This window comes from Hyaloscypha bicolor, assembly GCF_002865645.1.
Source record: "Hyaloscypha bicolor E unplaced genomic scaffold K444scaffold_126, whole genome shotgun sequence".
Taxonomy (NCBI): domain Eukaryota; kingdom Fungi; phylum Ascomycota; class Leotiomycetes; order Helotiales; family Hyaloscyphaceae; genus Hyaloscypha; species Hyaloscypha bicolor.
Window position 1 is genome coordinate 1,654,718 of NW_020194628.1, and position 19,256 is coordinate 1,673,973.

Here is a 19,256-nt window from a genome sequence, read left to right on the forward strand (position 1 = left end):
CCCAATTAGTATTGGAGGGTGTTCGGGCGGGGTAAAGTGTCCGCTGCGCTGATCTTTCGCCCCTTGGCCCAGAATGGCAGAGGCTAGACATATCTCGCTCAACGATCTTCACTCTTCTTTAGAGTTCAGATGGAATTGCTAGCCGTCATTGGTCTGACCGCTTGTTGATCCGACAAGAGTCAAGCCTTGCACAGCATGACGGAATTATCGTTATTTATCGGTAGTACCGAGGGCATGCGACTCGAGGGTGGCGCTGATGGTAGCCTCTCCTCTCTCCAAGGTGCTGTTGCACAAGCTGGGGATGTAGCCAAGGGTCAAGCGCGAACCAACCGCACGAAGCCAAGCCCCTGTTATCTGTTAGCGATAGAAATGCAAAAAGTTCTGGAAGAATTCGAATTGTCGATAAGGACTCGACAGGCTGTGCGGCCACGCCGAGCCAAGGGTATCTTCGGAACGCGAACGAAGTCAGCTGCAGGCAGCACTCGAACAGTATATCAATGTGTGTTTCACCAGTCTCTGTGAGGTTGACCTGGATAGACGACGATTGGTTGAGCAGCATATATCAGTCCAGCTTCGTATCAACCAACGTCTTTTCGGAAGTGCCGTGTCACGTGACACCAACGAATATCCACAAGGACTCGGGGATTTTGAATGCAGGCAATCTCCAAGCAACAAAGGTCTCTAAGCAATATGTCAGCCTCTGGAAGTCATTTACATCCTTCAATCTCTGCAGGAGGGCCTTTGGGAGAATATAGTTGGTCATCACGTGATTAACCCCTTCCATATCTCGAGCGAGCCTGCGGACTAGACTTCTGCGCTCCGGCTCACAATAAGAATAATAAAAAGAGTAACACAGTTTGTCTCATCTGCGGCTGATCAATTCCCCTCATTTCTTCAAAGGACAACTAGAACCCTGCTGAGTGGAACGCTGACGAGCGATTCGCCGGAGATGGCAAAAGTACTTGACGCTTTTCTCGACTCTTGCCGAAGCTCAATGATATTTGGGATTCGAATTAAGCTTTCTAATTACACCAGAGTGCCAGTGTCGATGATATTTATACAACAAACTGTTGGGCCCCCAGACCCCTCCACGCTTAGCTGGCTCTAACACGCCGCGTGAGTCAGTCACTCAACCTTGGCAATTTCCCCAAGCTTCTGATCCGAAAAGTGGTGTCTCCATGTGAACACATGCTTTCGCATATTTTCCCTCTTTAAGTATGCTGCACTTCCAGTTTCCTTGCCGTGCTCGAGCTTGCAAATTGCGACTTCGTTGCTTGATGCCTGATGACTTCTCAACCCTTGAGTACAACATAACGGCTCTGGAACAGCTTCACAACGACGAGTTCTCAAGTTTAGATGAAGTGTCACTCATTCACAGTGAGGATTTGGGGGGTATCAACTGCAGTCCATGGGTTTCAATCTTCACTCATTCTCTTCTTCCGCCTCCCTCCAGCAGAATATTCGAGGTACTGGAACATGTGGATTCCAAAATTCTCAGGCAAAGCACCGATCACTCATCAACCGGCACACACCAAACCCTTAAATGTCTCCCAGAAAAGTACGGCGTAAAGCAATCCCTCCACACCAAATCCTCCCTCTTGGTTCCATCCAGCCTCATCTCAAACCTCCTCAGCATCGTCGCAAACGCAATATACAATTCACACCAAGCCAAATTGATCCCCAAACAACTTCTTGGTCCTTTGCTGAACGCGACAAGCCATTGCTCAAGGCCTTTCGCATCATCGCCTAGCCATCTACCTGGATTGAACTTCTCTGGGACTGGGAAAATGGAGGGCGATTGATGGACCAGGACACTAGTAATCCCTACGATTGTGCCGCCTGGGATGGATTTTCCCGAGACCGTGGCGCCGGAGGGAGGAACGACGCGGAGGAGCGGCGAACAAGCTCCAGGTGACATTCTGAGTGTTTCCTTTATCGTTGCCGTCAAGAGCGGCAGACCTTCAAATGCCTCGAAGGAAGGAGGACTGTTGATATCAGGCCACACAGTCCTTACCTCCGCTTGAAGCTTCTTGTACAATTCTGGCTGGTCCAGAACATGGAAGTGCCCAGTCATCAACGCATCACCAACCGTGACACCACCCGCAAACATCATGGTCTGCGCCTCTTCATACAACGCAGTAAAATCCGGAACTGGATTGCCCTTATGCGCATCCTTATCCAGCAATCGATGATAAATCGTCGGATACCTCGTATCCTTCAATTTCTCCGGGTTGCTACTCACCTCCCGAACCTGCTCCCCAAGAATAACCTGCAGATTCGTCAACCCCGCCGTCTCAGGCGAAGCCTTGATCGCTAGCCATGGAGGAAGTCCCAAGATCGTTTTTCTGAAGAGAGGGAAGTGCTTGAAGAGGTGGAAGGTGGGAAGGGAAGCGTCCATTGCGACGACGATGGGGGCTGCGAATTCCGGCTCGTCGAGAGCGTGGACGCTTTTGGAGAAACAGAAGTTGGTGATGGTGTCGATTGCGTAGCAACGGAAGGCGAAGAGGAGGTCGGAGGATTTTCCGGCTGTGTTGTTGTTAATCAGGACTGAGGCCAGGTGGTCCATCTGAGGTTGTTAGCTTTCGTATGATGCCTGGATAGGTGTGGGTGAGGGGGCATACGTTTTCTCGGACGAGAGATTGCATGTTGAGTATTGCTCGGCGTGAGAACAGTGGTTGTAGAACATCTTTTCGCTGCTTTGACTCCGCATAGGAGAGGAGGCCGAAGGAGGAATGGTCTTCCCCAAATGCTTCGTAAAGGATCCTTTCTTTGTCCCAGCGGGCGGAGGTGCTGTAGATCTCATTGTACGCCGCTGGATTGGCAAAGTGAAGCTATTTTCGTCAGTAAATATTTGCAGGGAATTTCATTGAGCTTACCTCATTGGGTCCAACCCTCACCACATCTCCTGCATTAAGTCAGTAAGAGCAGAGTGAGAGACTTTTGAGGACATACCATATTGTTTATGTAGCCTCACCAAAACATCAGTCATAGACTCCTGCTTCACGACTTCGATGTATGTCTTCCACCACTCCGTCGCTTTCGCCCAATTCGGTCCAGGAAACTTCCTCAGCGGGTGGAAGAAAATATTACACACCACCCTCACAACTCCCCTCCCAACCCAGGCCAAAATCAATGTCCAGACCAGCAAAAAAATCGAGAACTCCATCACGTTCTCCTTTTCTGGATCACGACAACGAACTTGCAGATGCTTGTCAGACTTTCTGAAGCAGATGCACATGTTGCAAGGTCGGGTAAGTAGCTAGCTGGGAGGCATTAAGGTGATTGGTGCATGCAGCTGCAAGCACGGGATGAGTTCTGAAGGCGGGACATCCCCACGCCCACGGCATGGTGTGGAAATTTACTGGAGCGGCCGGCTGCAAGCGGTGTCACCACCGCCCCTGTTGCAGGATGCCTGCAGTTGGTCAATGCTGGACTTGCTTTTCGTGCGCACGGTGGGATGTCACGGGCATGGGTATGGGGGGAATGGGCTCGGAGGGGTAGAGTAGGAAGATAGTTTTATTTTGAGGCGCGTTTCATGAATGAGAAACTGGGATGGCTTGGGCTTTGGAAGATGCTTTTTTGTTCACTTTAGTTGAAGTGGTGGTTGGGTGGAGTTTGGATGGGGAGAAGAGCTCGCAAGCTACGAAATCCTTCGACTCCACTCCCAAATGTCGGCAGGCGGCCGAACACTTCATCATCCATGATGGGAGATGAAACTTGCCACGCAGAAACAACTCAAACTTCTTCTTTTCAAATTATTACTTGAATTGCTTTTAGAATTCTGGCTACCAAGCTATTAACAAAAAAAGTAGATCCAATGACATCTTCTACGGAATTCTCCATGTCGAGTCTTCAACTGAGAACTTTACATATTCCGCTTGACCAATTCCACAGGCGCCGTATATGTATTCTTTCCAATAAGCATGTAGTAGACAACAGCAAACAACATCGTCGAGCCAAACATGAGTACATTCCAGTTCATGGTCTGCAGAGTAACTGGGGTCCCGAGCGGGAAGAACACAAACACCCAGACAACAAGTAGGAAGAGCACGGCTCCGATATTGATGAAGATTCCGTAACGGCCGAGAGTCCATCGTCGTGATGGCAATGGCTCTTTGCGAAGGCGGCGGAGAATGAGCACGGTGAAGGAAATGATGTAGGTTCCGAGGATCGCAGAGACTGCGAGAGAGCCAATGGCGTTGAATGCTACCGTGGATCCGATGTTGATCAGAGACAAAAGGGTTGTGATTGAGAACGTGATGAGGACCGAATTCAGGGGAATGTTCCACCCGGGCTTGACCTTTCAAATGACGCAGGTTAGCTGAGAGCAGATTACGCTCGCTTGTTACTGGAGAAAACTTACATATCCAATGAAAGAGGAGAAGGGAAGTCCCCTGTCTCGAGCAAAAGACCATGTCTGGCGAGATACAGTAGCCACGGTACTGATACACGCCGACGTGATGTTGACAATCAATATGGCCGTCATGATCGAGGTACCGGCGTTGCTTTGTGTAACATTGAAAAAGACTTGAATGAACGGATAGCCTGTTGGCGTTTGGATAATGTCGAACACGCTCCCCAAACAGAAGCAGAATGTAATGATCATCACAAATCCCATAGTCCCATTGATTCCAGCTGCCCACATAATGGCTCGAGGAAGGACAAGGGAGGCATCCTTGATTTCCTCGGACATGTGGACTGCGGAATCGGCTCCAATGAGAGTGTAGATTGGTGAAAGTAGGCCAACCATAAATGCAACGCCGGTGCTGCTCCAACCTCCCAGATTCAGAAATTCTGTGAAGACTTCTTTCGCGGGGTTTCGAGGAGCCAGAATCCAGAGTGGGATCAGCACGGCGAAAAATCCAACGATGTGGATTATGAGGACCATTCCTTCAACCATTGGGAGTTTCTTAGCGAGGAAGGTGTTGAAAATGATGCAGAAAGCTGTGATAGCAATCACGAGGAGGGTTCCCTGCCAACGTTCCGGGATGTAGTTTGGATTGTTGAGGATAAGCAAACCTTGGATCATGGTTCCCACAAGGAAGGCGAGTGATGCAAGGCCTGTTTGCCATCCCAAAACAGAAGTCCAGCCTAGAACCATTGCTCAGAATATGCCTTGTATATTTCCCAATCGAGTTCGACTTACCAACGATGTAACTGAGAAATTTCTGGGAGCCAGGCGGCGCGAATTCAGAAACCCAGTGATATTGACCTCCAGAGGTCGGTGCCCTTCAAAGAATTAGCATGTGCTCTACGATATTAGGTGACTATTCCACATACATTGAGGCCATCTCGGCAATTGAAGCAAACACCAGCATGTATCCAATCCAGACAATCAGGTAACCCCAGATCAAGCCAGCTGTGCCACCGTTCAGCAGACCGAAAAGACTTGTCCTGGTTACACATTAGTATCACAAGTCAATATTCGGCTTCGAAGCTTATACATCAGCGCGATCTCCCAGGTACTCATCAGCGTACAGGCGAAACCAAGAGTTGAGATGAAGCGAAAGTTACGCTGATTCAATGTTAGTAAGCTACTCTCATCACTCCCATTTTCGTCAGCTCTCTCACATTCAGAACTTGTGTTCGTCCCAACATTCGCATATCATGCTCGTCGTTGTTTGTCCCTCCGAGCTGGGAAATGTTCCGCATCTCAAAGTTGTCATTTGCTTCGACTGAGCTACTCTCAGCCATGTGGCTCTTGGCAATATCATTGTCCATGATGAATGAGATAGATATGTTTTGTTGTTGAAGACAGCAAGCAAAGCGTTCCCAAGAATGAAGGTTTTGTCCAGCTGAAGGGCACAAACTCGTGTGTAGGGAGAAGCAATGGGATCGTGCAGGAGGAGGGAATTGTTAAGAGCTAGAACGTGGAGAGAACGGACAAGTCCCATTCCGTCCTAGTGCCTTCTGCACCTGCTGCAAATGAGAATCGAGGGGGGGTCGAGGGTGTCAGCGCTAATGCACCAGCGGCCGGTTGCCAGTCGGGTGTATCCCGTTCCAACCCCCCGGATTTGCTGAGGCAAGCTCATCCGTGGTCTTTGTTTTTCTGCCGTATCCCCCACGTCGCACAGCTGGCTTCGCTAGAGGTTGGGAGCACCAGGGGCGCAAGAATCCTCCTGAGTTGCTTATCTCAGAACCTTGATTGCTTCGGACTTGGGAAAAGGTTTACGGCAGGAGTTGACAACCGAAGATCGAATATGGACTTATGGGACTAGACTGTCACCATCCATGCCGAAACGGCATCTACGAAGTCTCGGGGGCTTGCTGATGCAGGAACAACCTCGTCGAAGTGTGATAACAAAGTATTCACTGTTGGAAGAGCCCTTTAAGCTCCACTCGGTCTTTCTGTTTCGCACATCTCCCTCCTCTCTCACAGAAATCACACTCTTTGAAGCACAGATTAAACTTCTATCTTTTATTTCAACATCATGGATTCGAACTCGACGACTCTGTTGCCAGGCCAGTCTGCTCCTATTGCCATCATAACTGCAACAGATCAAAGTGGTATTGTCCTGATAGGCACTGCTTTGACACTCGCCGTTTCTCTTACGTCGCTTCTCATGAGAGGGTACATGCAATTGCAGATTCGTCACCAATTTTCTCATGATGACTTCGTAGCTATGGGGTCTATGGTGAGCAGAATCACTTGTTGAACTAGGAGTGTAGCTGACGTACCAGCTTTTCTCTTTGCTTCAATCAATCACTGTCTTCATTGAGGTGTCAAAAGGCTTCGGGAAAACGATTTCGAATATTTCTCCAAACAATCTTGTACAATTGCAGAAGGTAGGCTGAGCAAGAGGGTGAAGTCTAGATCACGTACCAGAAGCTCACTCTCGCAGGCTGCCTACTCCAGTGAACTATTTTACATCATTACACTTTGGTTGACGAAGTGCTCCGTTGCGTTTCTCCTTCTTCGACTCTCGCCCCAGAAGGAACACAAATTAGCCACATACAGCATCTTGGCCTCATCAACCTTGTTTATGATTATATCGGTCTTTATTCTAGCTTTCAGATGCGATGTGGCACAGCCATGGATATTCATCAACGCCCAATGTACGAACTTGGTAAGAACCTTGATTACTTGACCAAAATATCAACTGTTGCTAACCATAGTAAGCTTGTTCGATGGGAGGTTGAGACGGTTTTTGATATCACCACAGAACTTGCTCTCTTCTCGGCTTCAATATATTTGGTCAAGGGCCTGCAGCTGTCACTCAGTAAGAAAGTGACTGTCATTTTTGCCTTCGGCCTTCGACTTGCGTAAGTTAAGCTCACACTGTGTTCAAACTCAAAGTCTGACCATTCTTCAAGAGTTATTGCTCCTGCGATCCTCCGCTTGGTTTACCTGAACCAAGAATTCACGTCCCCCGATCCGACCCTCCACGGTGTTCTTGCCTCGGTCTGCACACAGATTCAAATCAGTTATGCCGTCGTGGCAGTTACGATTCCATGCCTGAGACCATTCATGGCTGCTCTTAGCACTAATTACGGTGCCCCGGCTCAAACACGAACGTCACCCTCGGGTTCCAAAAAGTCACAATCCGGAAAAGAATACAAGCTGAGCTCACTTTCAAAGAGTTCAAGATCAGTACGGGTAGACAAACCGAAACAGTCTACACCTGTCAAACCATGGGACCGCGGCAACACTCATACCTCCGTGGGGTCTGGAGATAAGCACAGCATGGAAAGTCATGAGAGCAAGCAGATGATTATCTCCAAGAACACTCAATGGCAGGTAGATTACGAAGGGCCAAGTCAACGGTTTGCCGAGCCGTAGACGGAAGGGAGCAGCCGGAGCGTCAAAGATAGGCGCGCAGGCTAGAGGTTCTGAGCAATTATTCGGGAAGGGTTATTGGAGTTAACTGAGCCGTCCCTTCATGGCTGGGAGACGGGAATTGCACTGATGCTTCAGTGAAGCTGCAGGGAGTTGGGGGTTCCGGCACAGGTACTGATTTTGTGGCATTAGATTCCCTGTCACAAATCAAAATGGTTTAACATATCAAAAGGGACCTGTACCTGAATACCTCGGCTTGTGGCAAACTGTCTTTTCCTTCACCTTTTCATCCCCGCCAATGGGAGGATTGCGGTGGTTCTTTTGAGGTGGGCCTCCCGCAGGCGTCGGTAAGGGAGAATCGTTTCAATACCAGTAACGGGTGTCGGAAGCGGCATGCCAAGGATGAGTGGCTTTGAAGCCACAAAGTGACAAAACGTGCCATCATGCGAAGGAATATTTACCGACATCTCGCTTATTTTGGTCAAAACACTTCACCAAATCCAAACAACGGTCTGATTTGCAGCCATTAGAAATCAGAGGAGTGTAATGTACTATATTAGAGCTATGATTCCACTTGAGTAGAGCAAATTCCGTTCGTGGAAAGGGGTTGAGTTGTTGAAGTGTTGGGATTGAGGAAAGCGGGGTGGCTTCTGGCGCTGATGTGATCCGGTATCGAACACAGTGTTTCCAATCGCCATCACACAGCAAGGTATTCTGCAGACTGCAGGACGTCAATAACGTCTCAAGCGTATTCAATGAAGCGAGACAGCCACAGACTGGGGGGAAAGCCAATAAAAGGCTCATGTTGTTCGCTTTCTGGTCTGTGCCAGCCCGAAACCCCCTTGCCTCGCTAGCTACATTGAATACGTTGAGACGTTGAAGGTCCTCGCTGCAGGCCGTGCATGATTATCGATCGGGCGGACGTCCGAAGAAGAATAGTCTCGATAATTGGACAACGGGTACTGTAATTGGCACCCGCCGCTCCCGCTTGAAGGGAAAAGAAGCGATTAGCGATTAGCCGGCCAAGGCCCTGGAATTTATGCACGTCCGTGTTTCCGGCAGTTCAAGACATGGGGCGCGGGGGTGGACCAACATTCTGCTTACTAAAGCAGAGATTGGCCCTCCCCAAGCTCTCCGTGCGACGCCTCTGAGATAGTGACCAGATTGGGAGTGGACTTCGTGTTCCTCGACGCCACGAGTGTGACTGCGGGTGGGGAATCCGCGGATCCGGCTTTGGTCAATGATGTGCCCGGGAAATTGATCCAGTTGTATTGCCTCGCTGACGCCACGTCAGCCGCCATAGGCCGTTCTGGACCTGAATTAGGAAAAAATGGCGCACCTTTGGTCTCCCGAATTGCATGTCATTGGGCTGCATTGTTGATGGAGGGGAGATGGAGCGTGAATGCTCTTCCCTGAGTGTATTGCAAACTTGTTTATGGAGGGGGAAATCAAGTCCACTCAAGAATGAACATGTTGATCCAAGCTGGCTCGAAAACGAACAGATCAAATATTTCCGTCGTTATTATCGTTTCAAGAGGTCCTTGATTCCGTGGCCACTCATTGGAACTAGTGTTCCCGCGGCTGCAGACTGTCAACTCCACCTTTGTTCCACGGCCGGGATCCGAGAAAATAAAGCTTTCTTGGCGGACCACGGACCTCCATCTCTGTTGGTATCCCAAAGATGCGGCTAGGACAGTTCGGTTCCGAAATATTCCAACTTCCTGCACCAACGTGGGTAGCTTTCCCCCAGAGTGGCTCACGCCACTGGATGTGATCGGAAGGACTCTTGCTGCGTCACATCGACAACGATCCTCACTAGCCTAAGCTCATGACACATCTGCATACGTAGTGCGCGTTCACACCAGCAAAAGCCCTTGCTACAGTAAACATTGAATTCCGAACAGGGGCAAGTTTTGGGAGAAGGCGTAAGATCATTAAGATGAATCCTTCCGACGCATTCCGTCTATTCAGTTCACAGTCTCGGTCGTTTCCTTCCTTCCATCCATCTGAAACATCGTCAGAGAAAAGAAGATGTGGCTGCATCCTGATTTTAATGACTAACTTACTTTCTCGCCGTTTCAACGTTTGGGCCAGTTACCCCGTCCCCTTGCAATGTCATTTGGTCTCCCGCTCTCCCGCGTTCCTGAATTCCTGCTTGGCACGCCGCTGTTCCTCTTGGCGTTCAAGCTACGCAAGCGAGCGGTGGAATGACGGAACGTCGGAAACCTCCACTCAGCAGAGAAGTCAATGCTCATGTTGACTTCCTCCCACTTCTTGAAGGGCCTCATTGTCCTGTCACATCCCTTAATCAATCCTTTCACGTTCGTGGAAATGCGGCATAAAGTACGTGTGACGTTCACTTGACTGAGACAAGAACGGCAAGTTACGACAGAATCAACATCCCAAAGTCTGAACTTGACGCCCGGCGGTGACTGAAGACCAGAAGAGGAGACGAAGTTCTTGGAATGTGCATGCTATTTACCCCACTTATCGTGGGATACCGCTTCAATGTTCCCAAGACTGCTTATTAAGCGTTATTGACTGGAACATCTACAGCGCCACGGATGGTGATCAAGTCACGTGCTTTAACATCGATGACCTCTCGAGAGGCTACGACGTCCAGTTCGAGGGTCCGAGCTCCAGGAGCTTGAGATGCCAGGTGTACTGGAGCCGAGATCCTGGATCTTGGACCTCGTAGCCGGCTGTTGCCATGACACAATTTCCTAGAGCGAGAATGTTCAGAGCAAAGGTTTCACCCAAGCGGGATGAAGTCCTTGTGATTGGTGTGATGAACCCCGTGAGTTGCTTGGCCATCTTGGGAGTCCTCTGGTTTATGGGATGCAAGAATTTCTTTCAGGCCACTCTGGTGACCAACTAAGACATCGATCTGGTCACTTTCGATTTCTTTACGTACCATCAGAAGGAATTTTCGTACAGCTCGAGTTCTTTCCGCGGGGCTGGTACCCACATCAATGTGAGATCGCCGTACGCCAACGTCTTCTCTTCACTCAGATACCGCAGGTAAACGCCTCGGGAGTTGCAGGAGCCTGATGCGTGGATACAGGTAGAATACCAGTTGCCGCGGCTTCTGAGCAGAAGCCATATGTGAAGCTCGAATATACGGTATACGGGTTCGGTGGATGCTTCCTGCTAACAGTCACGTCTCCTAAGTTCGTTGTGCGTTTTGTAGCTCGGAGTCTGCTCAAAGACCCACGCCCAACTCGTCGTGCAGCCCGATAGGTGGTAGTTCTCCCAAACGACCAAGCGTTCTCGGGATACTCGAGAGTCGCTCCGACCAGGTCAATTGCAAGTTGAAGTTGCTGTTGAGCCACGGAAACTGCATATCTCTGCTAGCGCAAAGTTTTAAGACCCCTTTGCTGACAAACTTGAAGCTGATAATCAAAATACATTGTTTCGGAAATAGCAACAGGCAGGCTATCGCCGATGCCCCTTTCCATCTCGCTTACAACATCTAGCGAAGGCCCTTACATACGAATTCAACTGAGCTTCTAAAACGAAAAGGACCTTGTTCTATGGGCAGGGATTAAGTTCACAATATTACCCTAGTTGAAAAGGAGGTCGCGGCTTGGTATCAAGGTGTTGTGCCAAACCGTCTATCTGGTAGAATGTGTAAGTTGCATCAAATATAATTGGTCTTTGCAACGAGACTGACTGTTCAATTGGATATCACTAGAATGAGTGTCCGGAGCTACAACATGTACCCCTCAGGTCCATCTCTTCCCACAAATATTTCAACTTCCATCGTTCCGCTCAGTCGGTACCATCTGCTAGGCTGAGAAGGCACACTCGCGGCTCCTCGCTCACGGATTCAAGTTCAGCGGACTCGTGCATGAGAAAGCATTGACCTGCGGATTCTTGAACGCCTCAATGAGGAAATGGCAAGACGAGTACGCTCCCAATCCCGAGACACAAAGCGCACCCATTGCATAAAGAATATGCAGGACATTCAAATACCACTTATCAGCGAAGAATCCGCGGATGACCCTCCTAAGGCCGCGATCGTGAAGCGTGACGACGCCGGTAGCGGGGTCGAAGCCTTCGCCTTCCTGCAAAGCATGCGTTTGAATGCGGTACCCGAGGGCTATCAACGGAGGGAAAGTGTAGGTGAACTGCACGAAGCAGACGGCAGCCGTGACTCCAGTGAGGCCGAAGAAATCTGGAATTGACGCTGCGAGGATGAAGGCGATGGTCCAGTAGATCGGGACAATGGCCGCCCAGAGGGTCTTGCCGCGTTTGGTGATGAGGGCTGGGGCGTGGAACCATTCCATCAACAGGTTGTTGTAGATTACTTTGATGCCAATATTGCCGTAGAGGGCGGCGGCGATGAGTCCGGAGGTCACTGCGAGCATATTGCCTAAGGTTTGCCAGCTGTAAGGGGAGACGCCTTGGTATGAGATCTGTGGAGAGTCAGTTCGTGCGTGGAGGGGAGGAACACGAGAGCTTTTAACGCACTTGGTAGGAATATTGGCCTTGCCAGAAGTATGTGTAACAGCCGTAGATCATGTAGCAGGAGTAGATGAAGAATTGCGCTCCCCACATAGCTTTCAAAAAGTCACGAGGTCTCTTTAGTTCGGCCATGAATTCGATGAAGAGCTGAGCACCGGCGTACGCATATACACCTGATATCAGTTAGCAGCAATTCTTCAGTGTCCTAGATTGAGACGTTCTGACCTTGCATCAAACCGAAAATACCCACTGCAAGATCCTTGCTCGGCATTCCATTGTAATGTATGATAGGCGGCTGCATGGTAAAGTCAGCATATTTGAAATTAAAAAACCCTCGAAATGTGCCACGAGTTCTTCAAGTGAACCGATTTCTAGAGAAAAGAAAAAGTTTGTTCGTGAGGTGCTCGATGTAGGAAAGGAATGCACGTACGTATACGAGTACGCCCGTCGAGTTATCAGGTGTGATCGTAGTTGAGTCAACGACTGAGCCCGCACTTCCGAGCACAGAGATCGCGAAGTTAGGTGGACTGTGGGCAAAGACTCCCATCGAAATGAACATGATCAAAAGATTGATGAAAACAGCCACATTGGCCAAGATGCCGAATTTCTGCAGAGTTCGTACTTGACCAACTGCAAAGCCAAGGATTGCCCAGATCAGACAGCACACAGCGTAGCAGAGTTTGAATTTGGACACCTGGGAAAGGGCTTGCCCGTTGCTGATGACGATGACACCAACGGATATCAGGAGCTGTAGACCTTGCAGGAAGTTGACGATATGTCTTAATGGACGGCCCCAAGTCCGGAACGCGAGATCGCCATAGTTCTTGGCGGGAAACTGGTACGAGTCGACGCCTAGGAAAACGGTCCACAACAGCCAGCCGGAACTGAGGTTCGCGTCAATGATAGTGGCTTAATAGTTGAGGATTAATAACTTACTATCCTGCTAAAACACCAAACAGCGTGAAGAGCCCAATGCCAGGACCCCATCCCAAAGTACCCATAGAGAACCTGCTGATGTTAGAGCTTGATCAAGTGGATGCAGGGGAAAGCGCACCCAATGCCAAAGGGACCAAGGATATCGGTGGTAATGAGGTAGAAGCAAGCGGATCCCGATGCTGTCCTCACAGCACGAGAAGCGTTTGTCCATTCGGCCTCCGAGATCTCGATCCTCTGCTGCAGCTCTCCTACCTTCTTCTCGGAGATCCCTTTGTCCTCTCCATTCGAGCCGTTGTTACCGTGCGTGTCGATTGGCGTCACACCTCCGGAGGATTTGGTGGGGAAGAGAACCTGCATGAAGCCTACAGTTGGGGGGCTGGTCTTGTGTGTCTCTTCCTCCTCCTCTCGCGTCAACTTTGCGTAGTAGGTGTACTCATAGAAGGAGACATTTGGGTCGTGGAGGAGGCGATTAGAAGGGGGAATTGGACCTTCGCGTCCGGGATAGCGAGGAGGGTCGCCATCTGCGGCAATTCCAGCAATCTCTCCAGTAGCTGCCATGATCAGAAGAAGTCAGGAGTAGTTGTTGGCTTTATGGGTGCACTTGACACCACTTTAATGAGCTGAAGGAATTAAGAAGGAAAGCAAGATAACACTATGGAGGGGGTTGCGTGGAATAATAAGAAATCTGCGTCTGTGGTATGTTTCACCTGGCCGTCAGCAATACGCGCGGACAAGGGAGGGGGTGAGCTCCATCGCACCCTGCGTTCGAGAATGCCGGCCAATCTAATTAGGAGGTCGTACAGCTTCTCGCAGGGAACGGGTACTACAAAGGGGAAGAATCTGGAAGCTGCTTCCTTGAGTTGATGTGCGTAACCTGGTTTGGTAGATACGGCCTCGGAGGGCGTAAGGGTCCAACCTCTCCATGATCACTGGTTGACATATGATGGTATGGCCGATGGTTGATTAAACTTGGCATTTCAGCCAACAAATGATGGCTGGAGCTTGTGCGAAACAAGCTTTGAGGCATCTCTGCGGCCCGTCATTCAGCCAACCGACGAATCCTGGCTGTTACCGAAACCCTCGCCCCTCGTCCCTCGCCCCTCTCCCCACTTCCCCGCGAACACTCCATCAATGATACGAGGACGGGCGAGCAGGCTTACAGAGAATCTGCTTTCAGCGACCCTTTCCGTGCGTCGTGTGTGACCATACCCTATCTTATCACCTTCCTTTTCCAGCAGTAATCTGTTAGGGGGGCGGCAAATACGCAAGAATCTGCGCCATGAAGGATGAAAGATGCCCCGTATACGGGAACATGTGAATGTAGGCCTTGTGTCCCCGAACGTGCGATGCGTCGAACAATCTGGCTGAATAGGTCCGAGCTGTGATTCCGACAAAGATGTAAGTTTTCGGGTGTGTTTGAAAAGAGGGAGAATTGCCAACGCCAGCCATCATAAATCAGCTCTTGACAGGTTTGATGTGGTTGGATTTGTGGCTGGATGACTTGCAGTTGGGGGGGGGGGGGGGGGGGCAGTTTCGTGCCGTCCCAACCGCGGGGAAACTGGGGTGCGCGGGATGGACCCAAAACGTCGAGGGAACCCTCAGGAGTCATCTCCGCAAATAAAAAAGTCGAAGAATCACGACTCCATTAGGGGAGCCAAAGTTCGAGAACTCACCCTGAGCACACAATTTTGCAGCTTAGCTCAGCTGGTTGACGCCAAATAGGGAGTTGGGAGGACATGAATCCATATTCACGTCTCCAAAGCAAGAGCAAACGCTCCATCAAAGTACTCGTCGGGAGCCCCTCTGCCACATCCCTAGCAGCCAATTCGTGTCTTGGAACTTTGAATTTTCGTAACTTGAGTGTGGGGTTAAAATCGAGTCTTCGGAGGTACTGTTTGGGGCCCTTTTGATCCCATCGTTCTTCACCGCAAGGCTTTGCAGAGCTCATGAGATCACCTTCAGGGTTGGCCTCGGGACCCTAGTCTCCTCGACTTCCTTAATGACTTACCTAATAGATCGTCAAATTCAATATGATTTGTCCACGCCGCTAGAGGGCCTCTGTGCACAGATTAGCAATCTATTGTATTGTCCAAAAGAGAAATAAATCAAATAACGATGCCTCGACAAAAATAAATGATTCAAGAAGATACTTAATGTACTTGCCGCAGCTCGTGCCTTCTGGGTCAAGAGTAATCAGAAAGCTCAAGATATTCTCGAAGAGCCGTCATTGGCCTTATATGAGTGTCTCAGCCTCCCTTGAAAGAGAGCTTTGTCGAAAGGTTTCAATGCGAGGTCTGGTTGAAGAGGGAGCTCCAACAGACTTTGGACAACACCTTTTCGACTTCGAAATCCCGAACGTGCCTGCTTCTCTCAATCTGTATCAATTTCATCCTCAAGGGCTTGGCCATCTGCATCAGCTTTGACGGCCCAGCCATAACTTGAGTATCTGACAACGTCGGATGCAGAGTATTCGCAGACCACTCCCGATATTCTTGTAACCGATACCATCTTGTGATCCCTCTCTCTCCGCTGCAGTGCGTATCATTTTCCACGAGTACACTTGCCATCCAATCGCAACGTGTGCCCAAAGATCCAGCTTCTTTCCCTTCGCATGCACCTCAAACTAGCAGTTCTTCGAGTATGGATTACTGTGTCTTCGAAGTTAGGGGAATTGGAGTTCGGGGGGCGGGGCGGCAAAAGGAGACATCTGCGTGTAGAATCGTGGGCGAGATGAGATTAAGGAGGGCTTGCAAGAAGTGACGGCCTATCGTTGGTGTCAACCAGATCGAACTGCAATTGATGGCATATGCGATTCGGCTACTGGGAGAATAGCTGAGAGTGGTAGACAAAGTAGACTTTTTGGTATAGAACAGAGAGTTGATGATGAAGGTAAGACTTTTCGGGGTTGAGGGGGAAGTTTAGCGGTCCGAGCTGCTAGCTTCCATTCGTTTAGCAAGCATCAGGGTCAGGGGTCAGTATCAGGGTCAGGGTCAGAGGAAGCGAAGCCTGCGGCTGGCAAGTAATTAGTCCTGTGAGGGAAGAAGTTACTCGACATACTCCGTAAATTTCCACTGCCCCCAGATTCGTGTTGAGCCACGAGAACGATGATTGAACGACTGATTTGTACAAGTGAGAGTAGACAGGACTCCAGTGTATAAACAATAAGCACTACTGATCCCAGTCGATATAAATCCTCAGGGATTGTATCGAACTCACCGGCTGAATAATAGCTGCGTGTGCCAATGACCGGTAACCTCAACATTCATTTCCTGATTAACAAAGAAGGGTCTGCAAAATTACGAGATTTCAGTCTCAGTCGCATGAATGAACTTGCAAGATACTTTGTTGCTATCGTAGACGGAAGATGCTTTGAATACTTGCCGTTGTGATGGCACCTGGGGTAGTTCTGACACAAAGCGGCTGAATCACGAACTCATCCTGAGACCTAACCAGTGAGATAGACACATTAGCATTTTGGAGGGGAGACGCCGCAGGATCTTGCCAGTTGAATGCAGCCTCGTTTTAACCGCTCGAACATCTCACCAATGGAGTTACGGAGATCCGTGATTTGGGGGAAATGTAAAACGACACCGCCCCCCCTCCCGCCCCCTGGGGTCAATTGGGGGCTGGCGGATCGACACTCCTTCTTCAATGCATGCGGCACAGCTCTCCCCCTCTGCGCTGGTCAGTTTGAGGTCACATGCTCGGAGTTCTTCAAAGTCCGTGCCTTTGTTCCCCAGCTTTTCCCGTCAGAACCTGCTTCCAAATTCCCACGGGTTCGTTGACAGAGTGTGTCAACCCTCAAGTCAGGTAAATTCTTCCTTGATCACTGTCAAGCCTTAGAAATAGCACTTCTCCAAACATTCTATTTCTTGGTTGCCGGTTTGGCTTTTCCGTATCCTCTGCTTGTATTGTCTTTTGCATTCAAGCATCGTTCGTAGTGGACGAATCGTGACCCGTTGGAGATTGCATGCTTTCTCGATTGACTTATTTGGCTTCTTCAAGGCGGATTCGACATGTACAACATAATAACAATCATCGCGCTCCTCGCGTTAAGCACAAGGCAAATCGAAGCTCAAGCAGTACTCGCGACTGCTTGCTATTTCAAACGCGATAGCCAAGTCGGGCTTGGCAACGCTGGTCCTTGTGGTGTTGTTACTCCTACTACTGTTCGCCCCCCCCCCCAATCTTCGTGTAAATAATCGCTGACCAAAAGAAGAACTTCACCAGCTGCTGTGTGTCAGGGGACACTTGCCTCGCTGACGGGTTGTGCCATTATACTCATCCAATGCCCGATGCTCCTACCGTGGAAACTGGCTGTACGTCTACTTCCTTCTATCCATTTTCTCCTGAAATTTGCTCTGACAAGAACAGATTATATGGGCGGCTGTACCGACCCCTCATACTCTGCCGCCTCCTGCCCAATCTCCTGTTCAGATCTGCACCTTCCAGACGTAGTCTACAATCAAACGACCAAAATCTGGCACTGCTGCGGCCTCATAAATGGCTCCGTCCGTTGCGATACTCCGACAGATGAAACTTTTTCTGCGCCCGCTCCATCTGCGCTCTCGGTAACTTTCAGTGTGGGCCCAACTCCTGTGACTGCCGCTTCATCCCCGAGCTCAACATCCCCGAGTTCAACATCTCCAACAACATTGCCGTCTGCATCACAAACTTCGGATCCTCAGGCAACGGGTGGAGGTTTGAGTAGGGGTGCAAAAGCAGGCATAGGCGCTGGATGTGCCATCGTTGGTGTTGCCATTATTGGCCTGTTGGCATGGTTCTTTTCCCGCAGGAGGACCAAACATGCTGTGATGAGAGAAACCCTAGGCATGGGTTACGGCTATAATCCAGCTGTGGGTGGCTATAAGGCAGAAAGACCAGTAGAGCTGCCATCACGGGCACCGGAAAAGGCGAGGAACAGTGTAAGGGCTGAGTTGGGATGAGGAGACGTCCTTGCGGCTCTTTTTCCCACGTTCGGTGACAGTAATGGAGGAACTTCAACTAGATATGGCTCATCTCATCTTGTTTTCTTTCCTCTTTCTTCACAGACCACAATGGTGAGACAACATTGAAACTATCTTCGAGTGGTGGAAGTTGGTACACTGCTGACTCATAAGCGATGCAACGAGGAACCTCGTCAGACGCGTCGACGACATGCCAAATCACCTGCACCATGCCGGCCACGAACTCACATCTTCACAGGTTGTCTAACCTGCAAAGAGTTTCGATGGGAAGAATAGAGTGGTCATACTTCACAATTATGGACCGTTGACAAGTGGCAGGACAGTGTACGAGGCTGCGTATCTGTTCCATTTGATGAAGAGATTTTGTGGGATTGAGTTGAAGGTGGAGGCTGCGAGCGCTGCAGGAACGATGTAGAAAGTTTTTGTATCGGATGGAGCGGCCAAGTATACCCTGTGAGGTGGCGGGGATCCGGTAGGTATGACATCTGAAGATCTTGAATTTATCCTGTTCTGGAATGCAGACAGATTTCAGGTAATCATTTACCAAGAGTTCTAGTCTACGAAAGCAAGCGCGATTTGGCGCTCTCAGTGTGAATTCGATTGAGTTCACAATGCTTTTTGCACCTGCGAAGAGCAGTTTGGCCGCATTTGGTATTTCGACAGATGTGGATATTTCTGTGACAGAGCTTTTTTTTTTCCATATTTGTCATACTTGAGTATACATCGATTTCATGAAGCCTCATTCGTCGATCCTCCATCCGGCGGCAGAATCCGTCATTGCTGAACAGCGAGCATCGAGCAATACACTCCTCCCGTCAACCGAGAACGTTGCCATCACTTCCATCTGAACCCTCTTCTGGTCAATCTTCCAGATGAAAGATGAAATACCAATACTTGCCAATTGATCTTTTGTGAAGTGTATTACTTTTCATCCTATGCTGCTCCCGAGTTTCGATCGATCTTGGCTACTGTACGGAGTAATTCCGCACGTGGCATAACTTCCATCTGAAATCTCCAGTTTTCCGGTTCAAAGATGAAATAATTGTTGATCTTAAATGCCTTTTGTCCAGTGTATATTTTTCATCTAATCCCACATGTTTGTGTTGTTG

The 19,256-nt window shown here is 49.5% G+C and overlaps 5 protein-coding genes across 5 annotated transcripts; 2 read left to right on the top strand and 3 right to left on the bottom strand.

Moving 5' to 3' along the window:
• Positions 1-1,044: 1,044 nt before the first annotated feature.
• K444DRAFT_597001 (putative P450 monooxygenase) lies at positions 1,045-3,212 on the bottom strand. Its single transcript, XM_024878462.1, has 4 exons — positions 2,953-3,212; positions 2,877-2,905; positions 2,622-2,831; positions 1,045-2,566 (listed from the first exon to the last, which is right to left on the bottom strand). Exons 1-4 carry the CDS (start codon positions 3,164-3,166, stop codon positions 1,511-1,513), a joined length of 1,509 nt encoding a protein of 502 aa, XP_024732044.1. The 5' UTR covers positions 3,167-3,212; the 3' UTR covers positions 1,045-1,510.
• A 539-nt stretch (positions 3,213-3,751) lies between these two features.
• K444DRAFT_597004 (amino acid permease) lies at positions 3,752-5,815 on the bottom strand. The gene is made up of 6 exons (XM_024878463.1): positions 5,572-5,815; positions 5,445-5,515; positions 5,281-5,394; positions 5,147-5,229; positions 4,364-5,091; positions 3,752-4,300 (listed from the first exon to the last, which is right to left on the bottom strand). Exons 1-6 carry the CDS (start codon positions 5,719-5,721, stop codon positions 3,866-3,868), a joined length of 1,581 nt encoding a protein of 526 aa, XP_024732045.1. The 5' UTR covers positions 5,722-5,815; the 3' UTR covers positions 3,752-3,865.
• Positions 5,816-6,076: 261 nt separating this feature from the next.
• Positions 6,077-7,850, top strand: K444DRAFT_98884 (uncharacterized protein). Its single transcript, XM_024888848.1, has 5 exons — positions 6,077-6,635; positions 6,682-6,786; positions 6,843-7,067; positions 7,121-7,263; positions 7,317-7,850. Exons 1-5 carry the CDS (start codon positions 6,432-6,434, stop codon positions 7,480-7,482), a joined length of 843 nt encoding a protein of 280 aa, XP_024732046.1. The 5' UTR covers positions 6,077-6,431; the 3' UTR covers positions 7,483-7,850.
• A 3,748-nt stretch (positions 7,851-11,598) lies between these two features.
• K444DRAFT_633995 (uncharacterized protein) lies at positions 11,599-13,738 on the bottom strand (the record flags this gene model as incomplete). The annotated part of the gene is made up of 6 exons (XM_024883685.1): positions 11,599-12,195; positions 12,251-12,417; positions 12,470-12,539; positions 12,675-13,128; positions 13,181-13,252; positions 13,299-13,738. The coding sequence occupies 6 exons, from the start codon at positions 13,736-13,738 to the stop codon at positions 11,599-11,601; spliced, it is 1,800 nt and encodes a 599-aa protein (XP_024732047.1).
• Positions 13,739-17,110: 3,372 nt separating this feature from the next.
• Positions 17,111-18,277, top strand: K444DRAFT_99076 (uncharacterized protein). The gene is made up of 3 exons (XM_024888850.1): positions 17,111-17,349; positions 17,400-17,499; positions 17,555-18,277. The coding sequence occupies exons 1-3, from the start codon at positions 17,197-17,199 to the stop codon at positions 18,124-18,126; spliced, it is 825 nt and encodes a 274-aa protein (XP_024732048.1). The 5' UTR covers positions 17,111-17,196; the 3' UTR covers positions 18,127-18,277.
• Positions 18,278-19,256: the final 979 nt, after the last annotated feature.